We start from the raw sequence: 21,856 nt of genomic DNA on the forward strand, positions 1-21,856 counted from the left end.
GACCTGTGTAGGTTAGAATGTACCTCAGCTACAAATTTCCCTGAAAACTAAAGTTCTTAAAGTTCTCTCCAAACTTTGCCAAATGAAAGCTTGTTTCTGGTCCTTTTAACATAAAAGAAATTTGATGGTCCACCATCTTGTTTTCAGAGAAATCACCAATCTTTTATTTTCCTATAGACTTAGGCTTAAAGAAAAAAACTTTGTGTGGTTCCGATTACATTCAATTTATTTATTTTTTTTTTTTTCATATGCGAGTGTCTAGTTCAGATAGATATGTTTTCTGTTGTTTTCTATATGGTCTCTGTGTTATTGGCTTCTTGGATTCTAAAATGACTCAATTTGATAACATTTTGGTCACTATTTAAAAAAATTTGTGACCCCAGATTTTTTAAATTGATTTTAACTGACATTTTCTTGAACAAAGTAATATCAAAAATTTAAAGAGATTATTTCCGAGGTGTTGTAACCTACATTAAATATCAGTAAAAGTGTGGTACTATGAATGCTTTTAAAAATCACCTGAAGTCAGATAAGTGTACAAATATCTAAAAATGTGATCAAATATGATGTTATTTATTACACAAGAAAACTCAAAGTCATGAGTTGAGATTGCTGTGTGAGTATCAAAAATATCAGAAAAAAATAATTTGATAAAATGAATATAAATAATGACGATCAAAAATATTGAACTATATCATGAATGTTACTGTGCTGTAAGGGTTATCTATTGCAATATTACATACGTGGTTAAGTATATTGTGAAAATTTGTAAACTTTACATCCATACCATTTTGTTGTTAAAAAATTCATGAAAATGTTTGTTGCCATGGCAGCAGTGATATTTTTTGTCATTACATCTAGTCTAGTAACACTGCAATACAAAATGTACATACATGTGGTACTTATTCTAACTTAGATGCCAGGGAAATTATGATGTATTGTACACAAATTGAAATCCACAGGTACATTACTGGACATGCCCATAACAGAAATATCATGCAGATCCTGTTATGTAACAGGGTATGTGAAATAAGTTCTGTACAGGGTCTGTAATTTGGTTACATTTCATAGCTGTATTCACAGACATGTAACAGGTCTGTTGGCACAGGCATGTATACAGATGTGTTATTCTGACTGTATACATAGCTGTGGGCACATGACTGAAGCAGATATGTAGACGCAGATGTGTATCCAGATATGGGTGTACAGGGCTGTTACAGGGTGTGTAACTTTGGTCAGATTTCAGGACTGTATTCACAGGCACGTATACAGGTGTGTTATTTCTGACAAACAGGTTACATTAGTGACATGTTTTCACTGCATGTACAAACACATGACATAGTGATAAAACCATACCTGTGTTTGTGTACACATTCATATACATGTATACAGTCACGTATATATATAGTCACATGCCTGTCACATGACATTGTGACATGCCTGGATACACATCAATGTATCAGTAGTGTGCCTACAGCAATGTATACAGTAATGTAGTCACACTGCTGTTGACAGGCCTGTGACTACACATCTGTTACAAACCTGTGCTGTCTTTGTTGACACAGACCTGTACCACAGGAATGTTACAGGGGTCTGCACATGACCTGTTACAGGGGCGAAATTGTATTTGGTGTGTACATGGCATCACAGAATAAGCCTTGTCATCTCTCTGAATTCTACTATGTACATTATCATAATTTAAATTGTGGTAATTCATTTTATGTTCATAATATAACGTAATTTGATCAACAGCTGTTACGAATGAGACATGGTAAATCTACTTGTAAATTACAAATATGTACATCATTTGGGTCAAAGGTCAAAGTGCATTTCCTATATTGTCTGATGTCATTTACAACTATGGCATCACTGGCATCTCTGTCCTGCCTTGTATCACCTACATAGTCTATATATGTCTATCATTGCATTGTCATAGTTTATTCAAGCAGTAACACAATCCATATTACCACGTTCCTCTTGTTTTTTGAACTGCAAAACTAAGGATTTTTTGTTGCTGGCAGTTTTAGATGTTGACACGTATGGCAAAGGAAATATGAGAATGGCAGCATATTATATGTACAGCCTTTTCCACATAGCCTGCCAGATTGCAGTATTTCAAATTTGGAGTGTTTTACTCACACAACGCAGCACAATGTTATATCAAATTTATGACAGTGCTTCACTAGTCGGTAGGTACGGCATATCTTCATCTGTGCTCTCTGATATAGAAGTACCTTCAAGCAGTGAGGTTGCGGTTTCCCCTGCAGTAGATTCTGGTATCGGTATTTCAGTCTGTGATGTTGCTGCACCTAATGCTGCAGCACCAGTAGCTTGGTGGATAAATACAGTTGTAGTAGTAGTGCCATCACTTAGATGCTGCAGTGACGTTGCAGTGATGGGATCTCCATCGTGATCTGTCACATGTGGGGTACTTGCAGCTGCGATTGTGTTCTGAGCCGACATATGTACATCCTGCCCTAGTTCACTGGCAGTCAGTATATGTGTCTCTGTTTCAGTGCTATTTTTACTTTGATTCATCTGAGCTTTAATCAGTTCTAAGTCTTTCTGTATATCATCAGTGCCAGCGCTAGTAGACTCTTCAACTTCAGGGACGACCTCTTCGATCTTTGTCACCTTCCTAGGGGGTCTACCTCGTTTGCGAATATTTCTTTTAGTTGGCTCCACTTTTTCTCTCTCTTTCACCTTGGCCGTTCTACGTTTAGATGATACAGTGTTAGGTGTTATATCTTCGTCTCCAGCTCTGTCCTCTCTTAACTCCTTTGTTTTCTTGGCTTCTCTTCCGGGTCTGCACTTGTGTTCCTTCAGGTACTTTTCCCTGGCAAAGCCTTTCTTACATTTATCACATCTGATGGTGTAATTGTCTGTGTGCATACGTTCGTGTTCAAGCATGTGAGGTTTGCGACTGAAACTCTTGTTACAATACTGACACTTAAATGGCTTGATACCACTATGTGCTATAATATGGGCCTTCAACTTGTCTGGTCGATTGAATTCTTTAGTACATCCCATGTGTGTTCGGAACGGACACTTAAACTTCTTGACAGGATCATGGATCAGCATGTGACGTTTGAGTTTGTCTTTACGATTGAATGCTGCCTCACACTGTGAACACTTGAATGGCTTCACACCAGTATGTATCAACATGTGCATCTTGAGGTAGTGTTCTGTTTTGAATCTTTTCTCACAGTGGGTGCATACGTGTTCACCCAGGGTACCGTGGACTGGCAGATGACGTCGTAGATAACGCTCGCATGGAAATGTCTTGTCGCAATGTGGACAGGGATACGTATGACTGGATGTAGCCATATGATGGTCTAAGGCTTCAGGTGTGGCATACTTATTCATACACTTAGTACACCGGAAATATCTAATGGAATAAGAAGACATCACAAATTACTGGTCAGAGAGAATTACATATTTGTCATATTTACTACTATGGAAAGCAAGCTATCATCAAACTAAGATAGACATAAACTAAAACTATTCTTGTGCGAGGTAGATTTGACAAATGTGTGATAACAGTGCCTTGGTTATGTGGAGATAATTACCCAGTAATCAAGATAGTGTAAATACCAGATGAGGTTGAATGTACCACCCTGTGAGAAAACTTGTTATCAGAAACATTGTCCTCCTGTGATTGTTATTACATCAATGTCCGTTGATAACTTATATCAACATGTTGCAAGAATAGTTTTAGTTTGTCTCTTAGGTTGCTGATAGCTTGACTTCCGTAGTAGTATCAAAGGGGACTGATTCAAATAAAGGAAAGTTTATCAAAATTTATTTCTATCTCAAGAGTAATTATGAAGTTTGTGGAACGTACTCTTGACTACTTTCTGAATCAACCAATATTCCAAGACTTGTGAATTGACCCTGCATTATATATGGCGATTGTCATGGTAACAAATCAGTCGCTAGTTATGTATATATTGCAGGTCTTCATAGAGTTACTTACCGAGGGCCTGGTTTAGGTCCTTGGTTTGGATAAAGACTGTGTGAATACTGATGAACACCCAAGTCATAGAGAGATGGGAAATGTTTATTACAAAGATGACATCTATACGACATATCATTTTCATGGAACTTGGTGTGCTCTAGGAAACTATCCAGGTCCTTGAAGGTGCTGCCACATGACTTGAGTATACATTTATACACCTAGAAATGAATCAAAATGAATATATGATCATACATGATATACTAAACAAGATGATTTGATGATGGTAAGTGCAAGACATTCCATACTTTTTCAGTCATGGACAGAAAAATGTTTTTTTTTTCAAATGTTCAATTTTGTTGATGAGACACATCAAAGAATGTTTTGTCACAGGAGAACACATAATCATGATGGTGTGGTGTGGTGTGGTGCAGTGCGGGTGTGGTGTGGTGCAATGCGGGTGCGGTGTGGTGTGGGTGTGCAGTGCAGTGCAGTTTGCGTAATGTCGATTTTTAGACTTCCAAATGTTGTGAAACCATTTACAAATTATTGGGGACATTTGACAATTTTCCAGTACTCTCTGAGTTGCATCTATCCTTCTTCAGAGAAACATAAGACAATTTATATGTAAGATGTAGAACAGTGGATTGACGTATGGTACAATAGACACAAAAGTGTAATTACAACATGAAGTTGAAGGTCAGGTTAGGGATAGCAATAGGGTTAGACCCTAATGTCAATCTCTACAGTCAGCAATGAGTAACAATGGGTCGCCACATGTCAAAAATTAAACTTTATGCAATATTTCTTGACTTTCACCTTTGAGGGGGTACATGTACCTGTATTTTGCACAGTCTATTTTCATATACTTAGCTGTCATTTCATTTCATAAGTTAAAGCTGCTAAACAACATCAGATTTCAAAAGTGTTCATTTCTAGCAATCACCGCATTCATACACCAAGTCACTACACTGCCACTGTAATGTATTTATCAACCAAGCCTAAGTCAGTATCAGTTCTTACCTGTTCATTTTTGTGTTGTATCATGTGAGTTTTGAGCTGAAAGTAGGTCTTGAAATTTGATGGACAATACTGACATAGATAGGAATTATCTACCATGATATTTAACTTGTCATCTGTAAATACAAATAAAATGATAATAAGCTCAGTACAATCTCATTTAAAAAAAATTACACAATGCCGGTACTGAATTTGATAGTGTATGAAACTTTGGTGGCCATTAAAGCTGGTAATGCATTCTCTGCCATGGAATGGTGACACAAATTCACTTCTTCACAATCAGTATTTGCATACAGCAGTGTGTATGGGGTTGTTAGAGCGCCCTCACACAACACACAGGTAAACATAAATGACTTTTGTTTATCATGATGGGGGGGGGGGGGGGATGGGATTAAGCATTTAATTTAATGTACAACACTGAGGGTCCATTCCTGGGATATCTTCATTTTTAAAAAATTGAAGTTAGGAGGTTACAAATATAATTGTCATGTCAATAACTTAACAAGATATTCATAGTCAAAGTGATGCACTAAACCTAGGAAATTATGTCAGACGTTCTTTACATACACAACACAACATACCACAAACACACGCATACACATGTACACAGAAACATGTGCAGACACAGAGAATGATGGACAGAGACAGCGAGACAGAGAGACACACTAAAAGACACATTAAGTCTATCCATTTTCACCACAACTAAATAATAATCAGCTTTGTTACACTGACTGTGATACACAACACAAATGTATACCATACAGCTATTAAACCAAATCTACTCCAGACTGTTTTTTCAGTCAAGGATTTGTAAAACATGTGATCTACTTTGGTCTAGAGATACTGTCTAGATACAAGTTACTACATAATTTGTCTGTCTTTTCACTTGGTTTAATATCTAACATTGCTATTTCAATTGAATTAATATCTAACATTGCTAGCTGTTTATCAAAAAGCATGTAATATAGTCTAAGTCTGAATACAAACTTGTCTGCATCTTATTTCATTTCCTAACATTACAAGCTGTTTACCCTGCAGTGATTACCAAGTTAAAAAGGTTTGTATGATGTACTTCATTGGTTGTAGTCTAACATTGTGCGTCATATGTCACTATCCCCCAAAGGCCACTGCTGTGACCTGCTTCATTAGCTCAATATACAAGTAGATATTTTACACATGAACAACTGTTTGTTTGGCGGCCATACCAGGTACTGAAAACTTGTAACAAGATAAGGAAGACGGTCCTGCTGGCTAGCTTGTCAGATATATATATAGTACTGATAACATCAACATCTGTACTGATAATGTTATAGATTACATTGGTTTGTTTTGTTGGTGCACTGTCACAGACTCAGAGAATGTAACACAAAGACTAAGCAGACATAGTTTTATAACACAAATGAAAAGTCAGCCACTGATGACTATGAAATAATGCAGGTTTTCTCTAGGCACTTGGGTTTCCTTCTGTATTTACACTGAACCCATGAGGGCTGGGGTCTCACTAGACCTCTTGGGAGACACAATTTGAAAAACTTAAAAAGGACTGTCCAGTATAAATAATGATTATGTATTGTCAAATAGAAATCAGCCTCATTTGCTGCAATTCTCTTTCCTGTCTGAGAAAAGTTTAAAATGAATCAAATTGTACCTAAAGATAAGACATTATAAACTATATTAAATGTGAAAGTACCTTTATTTTCTTCTTCATCTTCTTCTTCTTCTTTGTCTTTTTCTGGTTCTACTACTACTTCTGGTTCAACTGGTGTCACTACTTCTTCTTCTTCTTCTTCTCTCTCTTGTTGTTCTTCATCATCTTTATCCAGAGGTTTAGGTGGTGGCTAGAGGAGCAAAATAAGGTGAAAACAGAATTTAGATTATACCTGCATGAGCTATTTAGAACATCATGACACTACATGTCTATGTCACTGGTTCAGCTGTGTTCGAAATACGATTCAAAACGTTCAAAATTGCCAATACTTTCCCTGATTTTCCTTTGAAATTACTGGTGGTGGTATGATTAAGTTATTCTCCAATATTTTTCTTCATTCAGCCGGAAAATACTTGTGACCTAAGGGTTGTCACAACTTGTCTAGTGACTTGTAACGACAAAGGCATGAACCAAGTTAAACAAAAAATATGGAATATTTACTCTGGTTGTTCCATCTCATGATTTAAAATATTGAGGAATAACATCTAAATGTCAAATACTGATATGGATATTTTTGTAATCAAACCTTATTTGGTCTGCCCTAAAACACAGAATACTTGTCTTTCTAGCTGTGGTTTTATCTAAATATACAATCCAACTGGTATCACTTCACATTGCAGGAAATATTTACAGTTGAGTCCATATCATGAATCAGTTGACAACAACATTGGGGTGGTGGCTACCTGTCAACTCTTCATGGATTTATTTCATTACAGGCAGATTGTATTTTATGATTAAACTCAAAATATAGTTGTATCGATGTGTGATTTCTATTTGTGCTTCACCTATATCACGATTCATCAAGTACATGCCAGTCATCTTGTATTGTGTTTCATTGCATTTCAAAATGAAAGACCATAAAGTCAATTTCAGCTTATTAATACTGTCTTATCTGTGGGACCATAATGAATAGATAGGATCAGCGTTTACATAGTCTCGTTTACCCAGACTCTTGCCACTGGGGGCGCTGCCTACGAGATCTCCCCAAATGAGGGTCTGGGAAAACCACGTTCCAACTACCCCGTGACGGAAGTCACACAGTGCATTTCTTCCAAACATAAAAAAATGGGCTTACGAGGCCTGTTTGTTGTAATTAATATATATCAGTCACTTGAGAAGTGATAATCTGTAGTGAAGGTATCCAAATCGTTCAGCCTGCAATGTTGGATGTGAAGTACGCCCTGTGATGCACTTCTCCAGCAACTACTTCTGTCGTGGGAGAGTTGGAACGTGGTTTTCCCACACTCTCGTTCGGGGGAGGTCTTGTAGGCAGAGCTCCCAGCAGTGAGAGTCTGGGTAACTGAGGCTAGCATATGTATTGTGTTTCATACATTTTACTTTAAAAAGGCCCATGATTTAATGTCTGGTTCTTACATCAGTTCTGGCTGATCAGTGGTGCCACGAGGTTTAGACAGGATTATTCTTTTGTTCTAGACCAACTTTTTCTGTAGCTCTGCCAGACATCTGTTTTTCACATCTAAATCTCAATCCTAATCCAACATTGCCTTTAAGGTAAATGAGTATTTCATACAGTTCCACATCAGTACAAGACACTAAAACCCGCACTAGGGTAACTGGGGTATTATTTTTTCAATCAGACAACCGACACTGAAATTAGTTAAAATACAATAATTAAACACTGTACATGTTAATTAGAGGTCTATTTTATCTATAAGTAGTATAATAATAAGTTGAAATCGTGATTCAGTGGGGGGGGGGGGGGGCTGATTTTTGGGTATAGCACCATTCTACATGTCTGTGTACTGCTACACACATACATATACATTTACTCACAGGGGATTCAACACATTTCATGGTGAAATATATTTTGAGACAATGAGTAAGTCATTACATCTAACAAAACATTTTCAAAAAATGTTTCCATTTACAGCTTGTGCAGCTTTCAGTCTTTCTGTACACCACATAATGTGATGTGTTCTGAAGGAGTTACATGTCAATCAATGTATCTAGAGCAAGACACTTTAATGAATTAATCACATCTTTCTCCTGCGAGAACACTTGCAATCAAATTACTTCAGGAATATGTGTTATATACATGTGTCGTGTCAACACCTGACAGATCTTTTAACATGAAGTAGTATTGTTGATGTTGAACTTGTCAAGGACGTAATCTCAATTCATTGTTCACTGTATCATCTTTCTACATCAATATCATCGATTGTGGTGTATTTCACCTGCACTGAATCGAGCCAAGTATAATATCGATGTGATGATGGTAACTGTCTGGTATCTGAAAATGTCGATATGTCTTGTCAATCAATTCTACCATTTCATTACAATCAATATAACTAGGATAATTTTAATTTTACTTTGACGACAACATTCAATGAAAATAGCAAAATCGGAAATATTTAGTTTGGTAGGCTTGCAAAGAAATGTTTTGTTAATTTTTAGTACTAAAATTAGAAATGTATTTGTTTAATATGATAATCAGATTGCTACTACATGTACATCTACAAAAATATGGTTAAATAGTAAACTGAGAAATGTGCTAGTTTGGTACTTGTAATTGTAAGCTTGTAAAGACTACAACATACGGTTACAATGGTAAAATTGATTAGTTTAGTATTAGTAAACTTGCTACATGTACATGTATGTCTACAAAATATGGCAAAGTAGTAAAAGTTGAAATGAGACAGTATAAAATTTATGGAAAATATTCGTATCAGAGATTAGTTTTAGTTTATTTTAGTAAGTTTGCGAATAGATAATGTGGAACCATACTCCATTTGAAGTCACTTCAGGGTTTTTGTGGCTTGTTTACACGAGAGGTTTGATCACCAAGTGACTGAAGAGACTTTGAAATTTGATGTACAGTATACAACAGAATCAGAATGTTTTTGTTTTTTTACTAGTTAGGTTGCAAAATTCTATTCTGTTTTTAAGTAACTGACAGTAATATAATATAGCATTATAAGCAGATTCAATGAAAGGAAACAATAGAATGCCAATAAAAAAGTTGAAAAATATTTTTTTTTTGCATCATGATTTGCTGGCATAAATTGTACACATATATCAATTTCATTTTAACATAGCATGCACCTTAGAAGTAAACTTTTACTGTTACTTTGTTCAAGAAAACTGCAAACCTATTCTCAGTTAATATCAATGATAAACATCTACGGTCACCATAAAAATTGTTGAAATGGAGTTCAAAATGATATCAATATTTAGTCATTATAGAATCCATTATGGCCACCAAATACTAGAGTATGAGAAAATAAACAGTTCAATATGTCCTTGACAGAAAAACAGTGAGAGACGAAATTTCTCAGTTTCTTATTTCAAAAGGAGCAGAAACAAGCTCTCATATGGAAAGTCTGGAGAGAAGAACTTGATGTTCAGGGAAATTTGTCCTCAAGGTACAGTCTACCTTAATGTCAATTCCACTGTGGCCTATTTCTTTACATCATGTGGGACAAATGGTCATCCCTATATATACCTAGAACATTTCTCTGCATAAGTTCCCAATAGTGTGACAATTTGCAGCCTTACATAATGAAATGTCACTTCCCTTTATGAGTTAACAGTTGTCCATCCAAAAAGTGCCACGACTTTTTATAGTTACAATTCCTCTGTTCAACTGTAAAAAACTGTTAATAGTAACTTTAATAGAGCCATTACCAAGTTTTTCCCAATTATACTGTTTAGTATTAAACACGTAATATAAAATGGTTGATTTACTGTGTCTGTTGATCACCTATCAAATACCTGCTGTTAACAGGCACATTAAAACTAGCACAAATTAACGATCAGGTCTTTTGAGTTTTTACAAACACGAACACAGAATGATTCTGTCTACACTAACGTGGTAATTTCTTCACAAAAACAAGACATGCTATAAATAGTTTCTAGAATGATCAAGAGGTGTATTTTGATGCGTATAAGCAGCTTGACTTAATTTTTAATAATACTTTAACAGTACTTGGACATGCTACTAAAAACATTATTTGGCAATTTACTTGCACCATGGGAGTCTACGCAGGACAAAATGTGTCATAATTGAGACTGAGTAGTGAAAACAATACCAATGAGAACTATGCGGAAACTAACAGCTGTGAGTGATTGGCATGAAAACTGTATTATCTTGGATTATTACATTATTTCCCATTTACAAGTGAAACTCGTATACGATTTAATACCAGCCCTCAGACCCTATAAAGTAAAGTCGTTTAGTTTGATCAATAAAATTAGACAGTAATATGACAGCTTTATGTTCTAACTTATGATTTTTTTCATTGATGGATTATCGAAGACAACTGATAATATGTCTCAGCTGTCACTGCACTGTTACACACAACTGGTTTTCAGTATGAGGGCAGTATTCATGTACTGGTCATATACTCATTTTTGCTAAGGGCAATAAGAAGGTAAAATCTATAGGGGGATGAACCCCAAGTCATCACACAACTATACTGGAGCATTGTCGTAAACCATTAAGCCTCTTTACAGCAGTCTTTCACAGTTCAAAAACAAAAATTATGGTAGATTGTAATAGTGAAAACCATGCCACCTTTTAACCCATTGCCCCTTTCTGTTACCTGGGTCTGGCAAGAGCACTGTAATGTGTGCCTGCCTGCATGTTGTGAACTTGTATATGGAAATGACTATAAATCCATTATTCTTGAATTTTCACATGGCAGGATACATATTGTATCATCTATAATTTAGTATAAAGTAGGGAGATGAAAGTTTACCATTTGTATGTTGGGAAGATTTACATGAATTGTACTTGGCTTTTATAAGGGTATAAATAAAAATAGCAAACAAAAACTGATATTTCCTTTCAGAAACAGTCCTTTAATTCTAGTAGTATATCAGGGCTTAAATTTAATGCATAAACTTGGTCGTCAGATTTAGCCATATGAACTGTTTCAGTGACTGTTTTCTATTGATTTCCCTTGGTCTTACAGACTAGTACAACCTTGCAAATATGGTAGATACAATGTTTACTAGTCTATGCTCCCTGGACTACACCTCATTTCAAACCCTACTTCTACACCAGGGCTTGAATGAAACGTCTACACTTGGTAGTTAGATTTAGCCATATGAACTATTTCAGTTATTGATTTCCCTTGGTCTTACAAACTACAACAGTGTACATATGGTGGATGCAGTGTTTACTACTCTATGCTCCCTGGACTACTGCTAATTTCAAACCCTACTTCAACACCAAGGCTTAAAATGAAACCTCTACGCTTGGTAGTCTGATTCAGCCAAGTGAACTGTTTTCAGTTACAATTTTCTAATGATTTTCATGGGTCTTACAGACTAAAACCTTGTACATTTGGTAGTCTAGTTGTCTATGCTCCCTGGACTACTGCTAATTTCAAACTCTACTTCTACACCAAGGCTCGAATGAAACCTCTATGCTTGGTAGTCTGATTCAGCCAAGTGAACTGTTTCAGTTACAATTTTCTATTGATTTCCATTGGTCTTACAGACTAGTAGTACAACCTTGCACATTTGATAGTCTTGTCATCTACATTCCCTAGGCCCTGGACTACTGCTAATTTAGAACCCTGCATGTATATGTAATTTCACATAATGCATCATATTCAAAGTATGTACTTTCTGCATGTGCTTTCTTTTCAAATCCTGTCAACCACTATTCAGTAGCAGTAGAACTGCCTAAAGCAAGGTAGAACATTTTTCAACGAATGTCAGGCTGATTCTTAAAGTATACATTAGTTGTAGCTAGTAGCTACTTAGTTGAGAATATGAAGAATGAAGGCAATGTGAAACCACAGAATGAATAAACCCTATCATATCAATATCACACATGTACTCAGTGGGCTGAGGCACCAAGGGATATCATTTTACAAGCATTTTATAACTAAAACCAAAAAACATATTTTCTTCTTTTTGACCTCTAGAGTATAAACTGATCATTGAAAATATCAAATTTTTACACAAAAATGCCAATATTTTGTTTTTATACCTCTAAGCTGATCTGTAATGGCATATAAGATAAAATTTCTACATTGGAACATGATTTTTGTATAGTGCCTGAGATATCTATAGTTTACATATAGTGATACCAAAGGCATACCCCTAATAAAAGACAACATTAATGTGTTGTTGGAGGTCAAGTTGATGAAAAAATAGGTTTCCTTGTGAGTCTCCACATAGCATGGGGAGTATTAGATTTTGGCAGGCCTCTAGAAATTGCTGTGTGTCTATGGCACATCAAATTGGCTTAAAGAGATCACACTGGATATGTATGTAGTTTGAAAATATATCTCAAAGGCGTTTTACTTTAACACACCTCTAAAATTGTTATCAAAGTGGGTCTCCTCACCACAGAATAATGAGTATATACAAAAAAGGCATCAAGTAATAACTGGTAAAGTCTACATAGAAACAAGGGCTACAAAGCTGCCAAGTAGTTTTAAGTGGCGCGTTACTGACAATAATTGAGCAATCATCTAATTTCCATAGGACATACTGTATCAAGTGAGCACTGAGAGATTTAGCTATTGTCAGCATTGTTACTCACGTTCAGAATAGTTTCATTTCATTCTGATATACCGAGGTGTGCCAAACTGATTCTCACGAAATGCTATATGCTACAACAACCAGTCTGTATATTCCTACACTGGGTTTGTACTACTACTAGGCTTCATGAAAAATTGGTACTGTATGTACTAAATCAACCGTTGAATTAATTTTCTTTACTAAAGTTCTGAAACCCTAACACTGCATCAGTTCTATGCCTGTATTAACATTGGCATGCTATCACAGACTGGTTGTAAACATAATGTTACATTTTTTAGCAGTACGTTGAAGTAGTGAATAACTCACCATAATTCTGAATATGATATGAAGCTAGTATAGGGGACATGTTATTGTCATTTGGTATTAGTTTCAGATTGTAATGCACAGTTGTTACAGATTACTGTACAGCTGTACAATTTAAATTTAATACACAAAACTGCTACTTGTGCTAGTAGCTCAGTGATACAATGAAAACCAAGTCGACCGAAAAAGAGTATCATCAGGCTCCACAAAAATCTAACTAAATATTACTATATTTCATTGTTCTGCCTCAACAAAAATCTTAGTAATATCGCTACATTTTTTTTGACAGACAACAAATTCTTACTATAACATTAGTACATTTCAATGTCTGGCTTGACAAAACATCTTCCTGCCATTGCTACATATTGTTTGGTTGGACAAAAAATCATAAAAAATATTGCTACATGTTATCATTTGCCTAGAAAAAATTGTTTTTGACAAAAATCTTTCAAATATTACCATTTGGGTAGACTAAAATCCTCCTAGCACTGCTAAACATTGTTTGCCAAAAAAATGCTACAAATATTGCTACATATTATTATTTTGCTGGACAAAAATCTTCCTAAAATTGCTATATGTTACTGTTTGGCTTGACAAAAATCTTACAAATATTGCTGCATTTCATTTGTCAAGCCAGACATGCAATGTAGGATTCTGGAATGACATTAAGATTTTCTGTCCATCCAAAAGACATTTACAGTAAGATGATTTTCGTTTCAACAAAATGTACTTCAACGATAGTAATAAAAAACGTCACAAAAGTAGACGTTATTGAAATCCTCTATACTTCATGAGTTCATAGTAATACAATAAGTATTGCACTGACAGCTGGAAATAAGCCAAGCTAATCTATAAGACGGACATCAAGAGAGCGTGCAATAGTTGAAATGAGTGGAGAGGTTAATAGTGACACATTGTTGTATTTTATACACATTCTTACGCTAAATTACACTTTCTGAACATAGATGAGACTATGATTTGTGTGTATGAACCCTCTACTCTATACCTCCATTATGCCATTACTTCAATAATCTGTAATTACTTGACAAAGATAAAGTCCTCTCTGTGGACGTATGTCTGTGGTTGCACATCGTTTTATCAGCAGTTTTGATATCGCAATCAAAGTGTCTGGTAGAAGTCAAAGACCCAAGCTGATGATACAACTTAGCGTATAAATTGTAGAGTCAGCTATTTGAATGTTTATTTCATAACTAGAGCTTGTCAGAGAGTCATATTAATCACTACTGACTGTATTATCAAAGGGATATGAGTTAGCCAAACTTTGTATTGTTGAACTTCATATGTTTTTCATGTGGTAATGCTATACACAGCAGTGCTACCAGTGTTTTTAAGGATGGTAATCAGGTAAAAATCTACCCTGAGTTTCTGTGTCACTTTACAGAGGCTCCCACTAAACTTATGATATAATGCATTGCAAACTATGCCAGTTTACCCTATTCCCCGTTTCTGTAACCAGGGTTCAAAAAAACCTAACCAAAACACTAGCTACATGTACATACATGTACTATCTGAAAAGTGTACACATACAAGGAAACGTGCAGTCAGACTTAGTTCTGCCTTTAGTACAACTGTACTGATAACTGCTATAAACTAATATGTGATTTTGGGTGATAAAATAGCATCTTGGTAATTAGTCAACTTTGAAATCTACTGTACTTGACATGTGTTCAGTAATTTTGGTGATTTCTTGCAATGGAAAAACATCTGATGATGACATCACAAATACTTTAATCTGTTTATCTTGAGACTATTTGTATTTATCATTTTTCATCCATAGTATTTCATCAACTTTCTCCTCTCACTGTGAGACACAGCAATCCTGTATACGTCATGTGCATGTATATTTGTACTTCCACTGTAGTGTAGGTAACACTGTCGTTCCACTATCGATGATGACTTCACTATCTAATATCTCATCACAGACAACATTTAATAAAGGTCCAGTTTGAATTAGGATTGAAATGTATGTACAAAAAAAGCTGTTATCTTGCAGGGTTACAAAAAAGTTGTTCCCAAATCAAACAATGATCATATCTAATCCTTATGGCTCCACTGATAAATAACACTAATGCAAGAACCTGGGATTGAATCCCTGGCCTTTAAGACAATGCTGGGAACAGTTCATGTTTCTTTGAGTATGAGTTGACATTGGTAGTTACAACACTTACCTGCTTTGGTAGTGTGTTTCCTGTGCCCTGTGGCCACACTTTATGAGTCTGCATATGCTTTTTTACATTGGACTTCTGAGCAAATGCCCTGCCACACACAATGCATTGGAAAGGCTTCTCACCAGTGTGACTTCGTATATGTTGTTGCAGATCAAAGTTTTTATTGAATGTCTTGTCACAGTATGTACATTTCAACTTGCCAAGTTTCTTGCTGGGATCTTGACTACCATTTCTTCTTCTTTTGGCAGCATTTTGTACATCAGTTATAACGCTGACATTGGGTCGACTTGACGGTGTTGGATGATGTTGCTGAGTTTGTTTTGGTGGACTTGGTTGTTTTGTTATGGGTGCACTGCTAATCTGTGTGATCTGTGCTGCCTGTGCAGGTTGTTGTACATGTATGATGTGTGTTGGGTGAATGGTTTGTACTGTACTTGTCAAAGCTGCCGTGTTGACAGTAGTAAAGCCAGCGTGTTGTACTGCTTGCACTGCAGCTGGTCCTGAGGTGGTTCTTTGTTGTGGTGCTTGTGACAGGAACGATGTGGCCTGCATTGGAGCACTTTGAAATGCTGTGGACTGGATAGGTAATGTGGTTTGATCCATACTAGTGAAGGTAGACATCAACATATCCTCACTAAGTACACTCATATTTTGACTAACATGAGTCAGAGGTGATGGTGGTACTGGAGCTGGGTAAGCTGACACTTGTCGATTCAAGGCATGATGTTGAACTGATGATGTGAATGCGCTATTGGGACTTGTCCCAGGTGTTGAAGCCGTCACCACAGCTCTGCCATGGTTGGCTTGACCAACTGGAACACATCTCTCTCTCTTGTGTGCCATAAAATTTGGCAGGTTTGTGAACTGCTTCTTACATTTTCCACATTGAAAAACATCATCTTCTTCTGCTGAAAAATATGAACCAAACATCACATTCAACAATTTCTACACAACCAATGAAATGATAACTGACTTATCAACACTAAACATCAACATTTAAGTATGTAACATTGTTTGGTTATGCGGAATGTTAACTCTAGATATAACAGATAATTCTGATTTAGGAAAGTGAGTGTGAGGAACAAAAAGGTATGTCTTTCAAGATGTTCGAATCATTTGGTGATGAATCTCGTAATAACTGTAAGTTCAACATCTTAGTTTGAGGAACAGAATATAGTTTACTGTACAATGTGAGTGAAAATGTTTTTTACAACTCGGATATCTGGTGACAACTTACCTCCATTAGCTGAGGGATCCTGGACACTGCTCTGGCTGTCCAGTAAAGACTGAACTGCCAGGGCAGTCTGGTTGTCCATGCCCACTATAACAAAGACAAAAAAAGATGCCAATGAGATCAATGTTTTCCTATTTCCTTTTGATTACACAAAGGAGAAAACCTGATAAAAATGACAGTTTATTGTACACTTTAATAACAACATAATAATGACACTGAAGATGATTTTTGACTTATTTACATACATGTTATGTATGTTCTGTAGGCCATCTACCAATGTGATCAGGGGTGAACAAATCATTTTGTGAACTGGTGGTCTCCGGACCAGTGCCTTAAAAAATCCAGTGGTCCTGCTGAAAGAATTAGTGGTCCAAGGTCCCGCTAATGTGAAACATTAAATCTTGCCTATGAATCTGTATATTCAGATGACTTTTTAACAGTTATTAACAGTAAGATACTGGTCCGACGGACCAGACAAGGTAAAATTTGTGTGGTCCGCCCAAAAAATTCGCTGGTCCCGGACAAAGGACCAGGATTTGTTCACCCCGAGTGATCATATGTGTAGTATAGGAAAGCAAGTAATGTCAACAACATAAATGTAGTGAACATTATGGGCTAGGGTTATTCATCAAAATAACCTATAAATGTTGTTTTTTATTTTGTCTTCTATCACTAGGACATACAGTCCAGTACCATCAATCTTGGGTGCATGCTCAAAATTGTTTTGGTCATGGGAAACTACATGTAGTTTAAATCACAAAATTCAGTCAAATAAATGTATGAAACATTGCGCTCTCAAGTTATATGTACTGAGTCTGTGGTAACCCCTTCTCAACAATTACTGTTTGATTCACTTCCTTTCAGTATGTTGATCTGAACAAACTTTAACAATTGCAAAATAATGAATACATGTATTGGTGTTGATCATTTCACCATTTATGTGAATTACAAAAATCAGTGAACAAAGATTGGAGATCTGCAGATTGTGCTCCAAATTCAACAGATCTGTTCATGCCATGAGACACCAACTGAGTGTGATAATTTTGTGTTGCAATGATAGTTGATACCATATATGACATCTTCATCTTTAATTTTCAATGTTTTCTTTTGCTACAAGTTTTTTCTATGCACAGTATGACATATCTATTTCTTTCTGTAAATTATAATAAAAATATGTTCGGCCCATGTGGTGTCTATTTTCAGAAAAGAGTTTGCTATACGCTCATATTCTTTTGATTATTTTACCGAAAATATTTCGTCAATGTTTCATTTTTGCATTCCTATTTGATTTCCAATGTAAATTGATTGCCGATTTCCATCTCTGAATTTCTGATAATTCACTTCTTATGTTGGAACACACTGTGCAGTATTGCTTTCAAGTGGCTGCTGTCCGTTTTAAAAACCTTTTGAGACGACTGTTGTGGTTGACATTTTGTCATAATTGCCTTATGCCTACTGAGCTGAGATCAATCCAATTGGCCTATTTACTGTATATACTGGAAACCACATGCCAATCACTTTCCATACCTTAAAGTTTTATGTAAATCAGAAACTGATAGTCCACTAAAATCATGAAATGATTCTACATGATTAAGCTGTTATTGCTCACAAGTTTTGAATAGATTTGATTGAATTATTCATTTCACCAAGTAAAAGGAAAAGTATGTACATATCAAGGAAATAATTTAACTAGGGACAATATCTGGAGAGGGCTACATAAATATTTTGGTTTAACTAGTCTAGACTATGATCCTGTCAAAATAGTCCTGCAGATTTCAATTAAATTTCAAACGATACTGAATGTTTTCTATTAAACAATTTACACAATATTTTTCTTCAGAATTTGTGGTCTAAAGAAGTAATAACGTTTTAAATTGCTATGTGACAACACGCAATATTACAATTTACATGTATATAAGCACGATTTGTCTTCCTTCCTCTCCATGTGTGACTGTACAGAACTATCAGCATGATAGTTATATGATTACTCAATACTGGTAACATGTTGTAACTGTAATTGACATAACTTGCAAAATAAATCATTCTCATCTAGCTCAAACTGGAATTATGTTTATTGATGGGACAGCATTTTAACCATGGTAAAGTAGTTGAAGGTAAACTGTGTCATTTATCTCACAATGTAAGAACAGGTAGGTAAAGTCTTACAGAGTTCCCCAGTCATTTTACATTTTGTTGTTGTAAGTCAAAATGAGAAAAAGTGGGATTTCTTGTGAGTCACCATATAGTAAGAGATGGGGGGAACACCAAATTTTGGTGCGTCACTAGAAATTGTGTGCGTCAGTTGCGCGTCAATTTGGCTTAGACAGAGGACACACTGATGACAATTTATTTTGTTGTCAAAATTTGAATATGCCTATTCGTCCACAGGCTAAATGATTGATGGTTTGTTAGAAGAATGGAACAAATATAAAGTTCATGTACACTAAAGAGTTATTGAATTTTTACAATCTGTAACTTGGAGGGGGTTTGAACTTGGCAGTGCAAGATTTCATATTTACCAACAAACAAATAGATATGCAAACTTGTAGTTTGATTTCAATATAGTACTATGCCCATCTCACTTCATTTTGGCAATTTGGGAAAGATTTAAACTTTTTGCAGGAAACATATTAAAGAAACTGCATGCATGGCATGGCATCCAGAAGCTCCAAATACCAGACATAATAGAACCAAACTTTACTAGGTAAATTATCTTATGCTGTGAGTTTGAAACAACTACAAGACCAACCAGAACACTGATTAGGTTGTGTTTATTAACAATTTATGAATTACTGAATGTTTACATCTCTGATCCAAAACTGTGACAGATAGATGTTTTCAGACCGGTTCTGAAATATTCTTTCAACATGACATAGATGCATGCAAGTGTATGTAGACAAAGCAAATAGAATACAGGTTTGTATCAATTGCCTTGTGATTAAATATTTAGACGAAAATAACTGATATTAAAGACTATATTTTTTTAATTGAGTGTAGTGTATTGGGCATGTGAATGATCAAATAAGGAGTATTTGAAGCAAAACCAAGTACCACAGAGTATTAACTGCAGTGACCTTGGGAGTGGGAGGAATGTGGTAATGCGCAACTCGGAGCTGTCCAAGTATTATGGCGGAACAAAAGACAAACAGATAGATATAGGAGTATATTAGCATAGCAAAACGTCGATATTAAAAAAGCCAAAAAATTCACCCAAAACGATATCATATGAATGAAAGAGAATATAGTACATTTCTATCCGTAAATCGCGACTCTAACATGTCTAAAACGTGTCGTTTGAAACGGTCTGCGACAGGATATACGTTCAACGCCCGGCTTCTTCACGGCGCTGACAACAGTAACATGGCGGCCGTGTGTTGCAGCTTTTCCAACAAAAACGAGCCCACCCTGGCCTGGCTGTTCCAACATATTCCCCACCTGTAACCCCCTCCACCCCGATTCACAAGTACCAAACAATTCAAACAACATCTCAAACTTTTCTGCGCGCGATATTTACCTAGTTTGGCATTCCCAGAGATCAAAATGCATATCTAAATCACAGTTAAATTAATGCGATGCTGTCAAACACTGGGCAAACGACATGACAAGAGGTTTCGTGCATTTGAACACTTGTCCGTTGTTTCTGTACACGATATTTTGAGTTACTTAAAAGTATATAATCGGGAATCCAAGGCCAGTTTTTTCGATTGAACAATGGAAAATATTTCCCTATGACATGTTTTGTGAGAAAGAAAATACGGTAGATGATTTATTATAATGAGCAGACTAGAAAGTACAAGCAGTATGCATAAGAAATGTTGTGAACTGTCAGTTCCGAATTCCATCCAATATCGCCGTCAAGAAGTACAAAATTACGGAAGCCACCCAATAATTTCTTCAATTTAAAAGTACTCAACCCTATATCAAAGTCAAAACAATTATTTAATTTACTAAATTTGTCAATAAAAATTAAAAAAACGTGGGATAAAAGAAAATTTATTTCACACTCACCGACGCCCAAAGCATCAAACAGTCCCTGCGCCATCTTGGATTCACTGAGTCGAGTAGTTATACTGCATTGTGGGTAGTAAACCTCGTTTTCAAAAGAGAAATGGCGGTAAAAAACCTGTCGTGTCATGTGTCAACACATAATGGTATTGGTAAGAATTTTTATTTTCTGTTCACCAGAATCTCTTCCCACAGGCATTCTTATAGCAAACATGATGTACGCTTGGTGTTTCACTCATGTGACATGACATTTGATACACACCCTCAGACAACTTCTAATGCAAAAGAAACAGTTACGGTAGATGATTTATTATAATGAGCAGACTACAAGTACAAGCAGTGTGCATAATAGGTGCCTGTAGTGTGGATGTAGTAATCAAGTTGAAATGTTGATTATCAGTTAAAAAAATAAAATCATCAAGTCCATGTGTAATGTTTTCATTAGAAGCCCGTTTTACTGCGCTTTGAAAGAATAGCAATGCTTCTCAATGTTCAATGTATAAAATTAGGCAAAGGATCCTGCTGTATTGTGTCTCTATCAAAAACGTAATAGTCCCATGTGTGAAATACCAAGTCTACATCATTTTTTAGCTATATTTTCTACAATACCGAAGAGAGAATAAAGTGTTATATTATTTATTGTGCACACTTACTGGTAACTTGCTATTGGAATTCCTTCCCAGGAATTTTTGATAAGCTAAGTTATATTTATGTACAACATACCATGTACCAGCCCCATTGTAGACCCTTAATCACCGGTGTCAACCAGCAAATCAGCTGGAGGAAATTTTGAGGGAAATTCCCGAAAATTTTGAACTAGTCGAGAATTTACTACGTGGTTCATATTAGACCACACAAAAATCCAAAGTTATGTAAAGGGGACCCCATTTTAGACTCTTTATCTCTAAAAAATATAGTACCCA

At 35.8% G+C, this 21,856-nt stretch overlaps 1 protein-coding gene across 2 annotated transcripts; it reads right to left on the reverse strand.

The window, feature by feature from the left end:
- Positions 1 to 1,468: 1,468 nt before the first annotated feature.
- LOC144437618 (zinc finger protein 341-like) lies at positions 1,469 to 20,975 on the reverse strand. Of its 2 annotated transcripts, none has more exons than XM_078126598.1 (7): positions 20,937 to 20,975; positions 16,932 to 17,015; positions 15,695 to 16,599; positions 6,666 to 6,813; positions 4,979 to 5,091; positions 3,977 to 4,176; positions 1,469 to 3,388 (listed from the first exon to the last, which is right to left on the reverse strand). In XM_078126598.1, the coding sequence occupies exons 1-7, from the start codon at positions 20,968 to 20,970 to the stop codon at positions 2,167 to 2,169; spliced, it is 2,706 nt and encodes a 901-aa protein (XP_077982724.1). In that variant the 5' UTR covers positions 20,971 to 20,975; the 3' UTR covers positions 1,469 to 2,166. The 2 variants fall into 2 exon arrangements, with proteins under 2 accessions (XP_077982724.1, XP_077982725.1); XM_078126599.1 differs by having other exon boundaries at positions 15,695 to 16,602; positions 20,937 to 20,956.
- Positions 20,976 to 21,856: the final 881 nt, after the last annotated feature.

Source organism: Glandiceps talaboti, chromosome 7, assembly GCF_964340395.1.
Source record: "Glandiceps talaboti chromosome 7, keGlaTala1.1, whole genome shotgun sequence".
Lineage (NCBI taxonomy): Eukaryota > Metazoa > Hemichordata > Enteropneusta > Spengelidae > Glandiceps > Glandiceps talaboti.